Genomic DNA, 7,544 nt, shown 5'->3' on the forward strand with positions numbered 1-7,544 from the left:
CTAATGGATAGCTCAAGTTTTCAGAGGGAAAACAGCAGTTGTAATAAATAAGAGAAACGGCAGTAAATATGTCTGGGGAGGGGGGGAATAAAAACTGGATCTACATAAAACACAACAATAATCCATGTAATATTAACAATAATAATAATAGTAATAGCAATAATATCCAGTTCTTTTCATGTTGAACATGGAGTGGAGAGGGCTGAGATTGGCTCAGTACAGACAACAAGGAGAAGACGAACAATCTTCTCCCACAACTGACCACAATGTCAACACACACACACACACACACCTCACTTCAAAATGTGTGTGTGTGTGTGTGTGAGATGTAGGGCTGCATGATTCATCCGACTCCAATCCCAATTTGGCACTGTGTCAGAATAAGCTAATTTAAGAAGGACACTTAACAGATTAGCCCTAAAGTAGCATCCACGAGTGCCAGCGTCACATCTGACGATGACACTAGGGCTGCAAAGATCAATCGGTAAAATCTAGTAGTTGTCAAATATTATATTCATCGCCAACAGTTTTGATCTCAATTAATCGGTTTGAGTCATGATTTTTTTCTGAAAGAAGAAAAAAACTTCTCTGCTGTCAGCTTGTTAAATGTGAATATTTTCTAGTTTCTTCTCTCCTGTGTGACAGTGAACTCCGGGGAAAACTGACAATAATTGATTACTCTGGAAAACAATCAACAATGGAAATAATCGTTAAGACGCAGCCCTAATGAACACGTGATGGGGTGTTCCCCTCACTTTTCTTTTCGTGATTGGGAGACTCCCCCGGCAATTTCGACTGATTCAAACTTCTCTTTCCAATCTTCATAAATACTTCTGTTGCTATGGGAGACCCTGTCTGAAGGTGTGCCCCATAAGCCCTAGTAAGTACAATTCCTCACGTCTTCCCTGTCTATGGCGGCAGTGTTGAAGTGTTTAAGTGTGGCTGCTTGAAACTACTTTGGGGGGGGGGGGCTCTAGCTCACCAAGTAAGGGCGTTCGCTCCATGTTGGCTGAGTCCTGCAGAGGCATAAGGTTCGAATCCGACCTGCTGCCCTTTGCTGTGTGTCATCCCCCATCTCTCTCCCCCTTTACAGACTAATCCCACTATAATAAAGAGAAAAAAAGCCCCAAAAACTAATCTTTAAAAAAACAAAACCACTCCCAGGACGGCTAGTTTGCTTCAAACCACAACCGGGACCAACAGGGCACAGCACAATTCATTTGCACATCCTCGCAAAATAGATAGCGACATAGTAACTATTTGCGGGTTGCTGCGTTACAGTTATGTAGTCTACATGCTCGACGTTCCAGTTCCGGGATTGCTGCGGTGCCGCATGAAATTCCGCCGGATGCTCGTCTTTTCGCCGTTTTCTCCTTCCTTCCTCTTTCTTTGTGTTGATGTTCTAACCTCCGGTGGATTCATGAGGACTTTGGCTACCTGGTCCTCAGATCGCTGCAGGGTAAATCCAGACCGCTAGCTAGACTATCTGTCCAATCTGAGGACTATGGTTACCTGGTCCTCAGATCTCTGCAAGGTAAATCCCGACAGCAGCTAGACTATCTGTCCAATCTGGGACTATGGTTACCTTGTCCTCAGATTCTCGCAGGGTAAATCCAGACAGCTAGCTAGCTATCTGTCCAATGAGGACTATGGTTACCTGGTCCTCAGATCTCTGCAGGGTAAATCCAGACAGCTAGCTAGACTATCTTGTCCAATCTGAGGACTATGGTACCCTGGTCCTCAGATCTCTGCAGGGTGAATCCAGACAGCTAGCTAGACTATCTGTCCAATCTGAGTTTTCTCTCGCACAACTATTTTTACAGCGGCTCCATGCAGAGCTTAGCACCGCCCAAGACGACTGATTGGTTTAAAGAAATGCCGATAAACCAGAGCAAATCTACTGATTGCTGAGATTTGACTGAACATATCAGACATTACTGTCACTCTTCAAAAAGCCGGTGTGACCTATGTCATTGTTAGAATTAGGAATAATAAATGTATTGATAGTTAGCCATCTGAACCACAACAGAACACAAATATGAAGGTATTAAAGCTAAAAAAAAACTACAGAAAAAAATCCCTGCCTGTACGCCACAGACCACTGTTGTGAGTCCATCAAAAAGAAATAATTTTGCTTTGAACTCGTTTGTCGGGGCCTTGACACTGTCTCAAATATCAATGATGAAATGAGAATTAAGGAAATAAATCCAATCCAAGTTCTGACAAAACCTTTGAACATTGAAGAAAAAAAAAAGCCTAGCACTTCTTTGTGTGCAAGGACCCTGTTTCTGATATGGACACAATGAGCAAATGCATGTGCTGTGCACGCTGTGTTTGGCCAAACCACCAACAAGAACAATATGAAGGTACCGCTGCAATGACAACTACCCGATAATCCTGCCGCCTGGACACAAAAAAACATAAATAACAGAAGCGTGGCTACTCTCACGGCATGATGAGACTGGAGAGGAAACATTTCATTACCACAGGACTCAGGAGAGAAAATCATCTCCGCTCTGCACACAAAAATCACAATATTATCCCAATATCGGCGCACACCCCACAACAAACACCACACCACAGACTCCCCCCCCCCCCACACAAACACACAACACACGCACACACACACACACACGCAGCACGCACACACACACACACACACCACGCACGACACACACCACCACACAACACACACACACCACACACACACACCACACAGGCAGCCAACAAGCTGAGCCTGTTTTCACCCAGCGATATATTCTGTACATGCAGTCAATAATAAACGATCCACACTTGCTTTGAGTAACAAACATTTAGATTATACATAGATAGCATTATATCATTCACGCTTTTTTTTTTTTTTTTTTTTAAATCTGCACCTTTTTTCACTATCTAAAAATCAACGTGAGTCGGACCGTGATGACAGGCTGAACTCCGCGAGGTACAACTCGCGGTCTAAAGGTTTGTGTAGCAGGCGGTGGGACACATCTTACCAAGAGAGTTTTTGTTGTTGTTGTTGTTGTTGTTGCATACAGACATCTTAAATAATTCCAGATTATGTGTGCGGCACCCCGGCCCTCCCAAACATCCCTAACAATGTACAGAGGACACGGTAGGTGGGGGCGGGGACAAAACTCCTGGTTCTGCTTGGACAGCTTCTCCGTCCGTCTGTTTCTGGAGGGAGGGAGATGGGGGGGGTGGGGTTGAGGGGGGGATTGTGAGGGGTGGGGGGAGAGTCCTGCAGGTAACAAGGGGCTGGGTGCTTTTTGCTTGTTGTATGTTCTTTGTTACAGATCTTCCCTCCCTCCAGTGCGAGGGTGGCGACTCAGTCCCCCAAGATGACTTTCACAAAGCTGGCCACGTCGGTTTCTTTGGCCTCATGGGAGGTGAAGAAGGGATGTTGCTGAGGAGAAGAAAAAAATATACATTTATTTTGTCAATTAGAAGCAGGGATTCACCCAGAAAAGTTGTTTAGTTGCATGTGCATTATTTTCCCAACGAGGGACCAGCTAGGGCCAGTCACAGACGCGTTAATATGGAACCCTAGGCTAAGACCCGCCCTTCAATAGCATTCACACACTACTACTGGCCAGGCGTCCATGCTTACGCAAGGTAACGTAACCCAATTTGTTCAGGTCCTATCCCCTGACCAATCGGCTATCCTAACCCTAACCACTGGGGGGCAATGCCCAACCCCAACCAATATAGCTGCTTCATAGGACGGGGCCTGCCTGAAGGGACGTGGGATCCATAGTAACGCGTCACAGACTGATGGGAGCGTTACTGTGGAGCCCAGTACTTTCTGTGACAACATCATCATAGGCAGTCGCAAACTTGAGAATTTAAAAAAAGCTATAAGACAGACTCCATAGGGCCCTGCATTAAGTTAGGGCTAAAAGCCAACTGATTAGTTGCACGGCCCTTTGTAAAATGACAACTGAAGTGTGTAATGAGGCATCTACAGCAGCTTATGTAAAGGAGAGGACTTTCAGCCACATGGAAATAATGGTGGTAGTGCACCCCCCAGTGTCTGGTTTACAGTATTACTACATGCATGCAGGTTATGCACCTGATCTCAACAGGCAGGGGTGAAATGTAACTGAGTACAATTACTCAAGTACTGTACTTAAGTACACCTTACTCTGCTACATTTCAGAGAAAGATATTGTATTTTATCTCCACTACATTCATCTGACAGCTTTAGTTACTTTACACATTTGCATTACTGCACACAAAACACATGTAGTTTATAAAATCTGATGTTTTATTAAAAATGAAACTAGCCAACAATATAACTTACAAACTTTTACTGAAGTAACATTTTCATTGCAGGAATTTAACTTGTAACAAAGTATTTTTACAGTGTGGTACTTTTACTTAAATAGAGGCTGTGAATACTTCTTCCAACACTGGTAACTAGTACAATGACTAAAGTACTGTACTAAAGTTAGAAATTTGAGAAACTTGTACTTTCCTCAAGTCTTTTCTTTTCATGCGCCTTTCTACTTCTACTCCGCTACATTTCAGAGAGAAATATTGTACTTTTTACTCCACTACATTCATCTGACAGCTTTGGTTACTTTACACGTTAAGATCTCTGAACAAAGTTGTACTGACAAAGACAGAGAGAGTTGTGTGGAGCAGATAGTCTGAATTAGCTTTGTAGCAACTCATTAGGTAACGGCTTGAATGTAACGTTAATTAATATCAAAAAGTTATGCACTAAAGCTACTAGAGCTTTAAATAAAGGATCAGAATACTACTGGATACTACTACTGGAAACAGCAGAATGACGACAACATGACAACACATTTTCAAATACTCACCATGAGTTCTGTGTACGTCGGCCGTTCTTTGGAGACTTTCTTTAAGCTGCGGAAGCAGAAAGCATCATCAACATGAATGAGTCACCACTGACACCTCAGCCATGCACTCGGCTCAGTCTCCGGCCTCTGGTCTCAGAGCTGCGCTTTTTATTCCAAGTCTGAGTCTCAGAGCAGTGTGGAGTTCCTTTTATACTTTTCATTTCTTCATCATTTCCCTCAACAACAGAATGCGTGGAGAGAGAAAGGATGTGAGGAAAGTTGGGGTGCCTTTAAGCGTGCCGACAGGACAAAAAGACTGAAACCCCTGAAATACAGCACTACACAGTGTGTTCGCCATTTTCAAAGTCTCATCGGTTAATTTCATTCACTAAATAGTCCACTATAAAATACCCACAATCCACTGTTAATTTGAGTGTACATACAGTACGACATCCCCTACACCACAATGCAACACGGTCGTGTTTTCCTTGAGGAGGAGAAGAAGAAGCAGAAGGACCCGTGGAAACTAAAAAGGAAAAATGGAGCGGGCCTTTGGGAATGTAACACGCAAACAAAACAAAAAAATATACTTATAAAAAGTTATAACTTAGTATGTCAAAAAAAACAGTCACGTATGTCAAAAAAAGTCAAGATTTAGTGATATTTTAGTGGTATATCAGAACAGTCCATTTACATTTACACGTGAGAAGGCGTGGGGACGAGAGTATTCCACTGAGTCGTGGCAATGCTAGAAAATTATGACTTCCCAAATTCAGTTTTTGCAGTACTACACTCACACAGTGTAACATATTTTTCAAGAAGAGAGTTGCAGCATTGTGAATAATTAAAAAAATTAAGCAACCCTTTGAGTGCTTTCTCAGATTCTCAAACAACCAGCGACTGTATTGCGTTTTGCCTGTAAAACCGTGTCTGTGTTCTTCATATTCATGTGGAATTATTGCTTGCTCTTCCTATGTAAAATATGCAACTCTGGTAGATGTTTGTGGTTGGTCACGCTGCGCAAACACCGCCTCTTTTATGTGAACGCATCCGTTGCTGGATTGGGAAACCCTGGGTTGAGTCAACTAGTTGTTAAAGCGCCCATATTCTGCTCATTTTCAGGTTTATAATTGTATTTTGAGGTTGTACCAGAATAGGTTTCCATTGTTTCATTTTCAAAAAACACCATATTTTTGTTGTACTGCACATTGCTGCAAATCCTGTTTTCACCCTGTGTGTTCAGGTCTCTGTTTTAGCTCCAGAGTGAGACATCTCACTTCTATACTATCTTTGTTGGGAGTTGCACATGCTCAGTAGCTCGGTAAGATCCCATCAGCTAGAGAACTCTTTCTCCAGCTTTGGTCAGTCCAAGACAGGATCAGCTGGGAGACTTCTTCTAGACCAGGGACACTTGTGGAACAGGGACGGGAAGTAGTTCTTTTGGAGATTATGGTCAACTAGTGTGTGTTGTAGCAGTGTTTTCCATTGAGAACAGGCTAGTAGCTCACCCGGAGACTGAAGACAGAAGACCAGAAACCACATCTCACTCAGAACAGCATGGGTAGTTTTTTTCAAGTTTGTATGCGTGAGGAAGCACTAGAGACACAAAATAACACCACAATTTTTTTTTCATAATATGGGCACTTTAACCAGCGTTGTGACACGGCTTTGCGGGACCGCGGTTGTCAGGGTTAGGTGAAGTCGGGTAAGTGAAATAATTCCAGGGCATGTGGATGTTAATTCGTAGTACAGGCCTTTGGCTGTTTTCTGGCTGATAAAAAAAATTAAATGGGACGGAACAACAGAAAAAGACGCACCACAGAGAGCTGAAGTCCACAAAGTCGGGGGAGAAGTGGTCGGCAGGAAGCTGGGGCGAAGGTTCTTCCACCACCTGCTTCAGCTGCTGGAAGGGCGTGCCCCACGAGTCGTACGGGAAGCGCAGGATGGCCAGCTCGATCTGAAAGAGAGGCCACAGGAGCACTGAGAACACGAACCGCACTGGGACATCAGGATCAGATCTCCAGCTGGATTCTCAAATCAATTCTCTTGGTAAATAGCCACTTTGGTTTGATAATCTGATATTGATTAATAAAATCCAGAAATCCCTCTTTTAATATATGCCTTTTTCACTGTGGTATATTTGTATGCAGAGATTGTAAAAGTACTCACTTCCCGTCCCCAAGTAAAAGTACAGATACAGTACAGTAACAAAGTATCGTTACTTCCCATCTCTGCACTAGAGGCACAGGCTGTGCACCAAAATACAACAAACCACTCCAGCCAATCACCGACAAGATGGTTGGAGAAGTGGGTGGGGGTTAGTGCAACATTTGTTTATTATACTGGGTGTAGGTGTCCTTATAATATTCTATTGGAGAGAAATGTATTTTCTCTGTATGTCTGGCACATATTGCAGAATTTACAAATAAATGTTGACTTAACATTATGGCATATGCCATTTTATCCTCGTATCGTGCCGCCCTAGGCAATATCCATCTCTCCTTCAGACAATAACTCATCATCTGCTTCACTTTGTAGTTCTTTCAGTACACAGTACACAGTACACAGTACACGGGCGGCTCTTAAGTTCTCAAGAAGCATCCGATGCTCTGAAATCACCCAGTGGGCGTTGATTGCTCACCCAGTTCTGACGACATCTTGATGCTAAGATATGAACTCCCATTCTGCAGAATTCATAATGAAATTGTTTCTCCAAAAGCTTAACTATTCAAATTAACC

General features: G+C 43.1%; 1 protein-coding gene across 1 annotated transcript in view; it reads right to left on the reverse strand.

Annotated features, from left to right (window-relative positions):
- Positions 1–2,849: 2,849 nt before the first annotated feature.
- Positions 2,850–7,544, reverse strand: part of map2k6 (mitogen-activated protein kinase kinase 6) — a 29,805-nt gene continuing 25,110 nt past the window's right edge. Inside the window, exons 10-12 of the mRNA XM_032502334.1 lie at positions 6,623–6,762; positions 4,827–4,872; positions 2,850–3,403 (exon numbers count right to left, since the gene is read on the reverse strand). Coding sequence (XP_032358225.1) covers positions 3,326–3,403; positions 4,827–4,872; positions 6,623–6,762 — 264 coding nt within the window. The 3' untranslated portion in view covers positions 2,850–3,325. The remainder of the gene's footprint in view (positions 3,404–4,826; positions 4,873–6,622; positions 6,763–7,544) is intronic.

The sequence above is a fragment of the Etheostoma spectabile genome, chromosome 21 (genome assembly GCF_008692095.1).
Source record: "Etheostoma spectabile isolate EspeVRDwgs_2016 chromosome 21, UIUC_Espe_1.0, whole genome shotgun sequence".
Classification (NCBI taxonomy): Eukaryota; Metazoa; Chordata; class Actinopteri; order Perciformes; family Percidae; genus Etheostoma; species Etheostoma spectabile.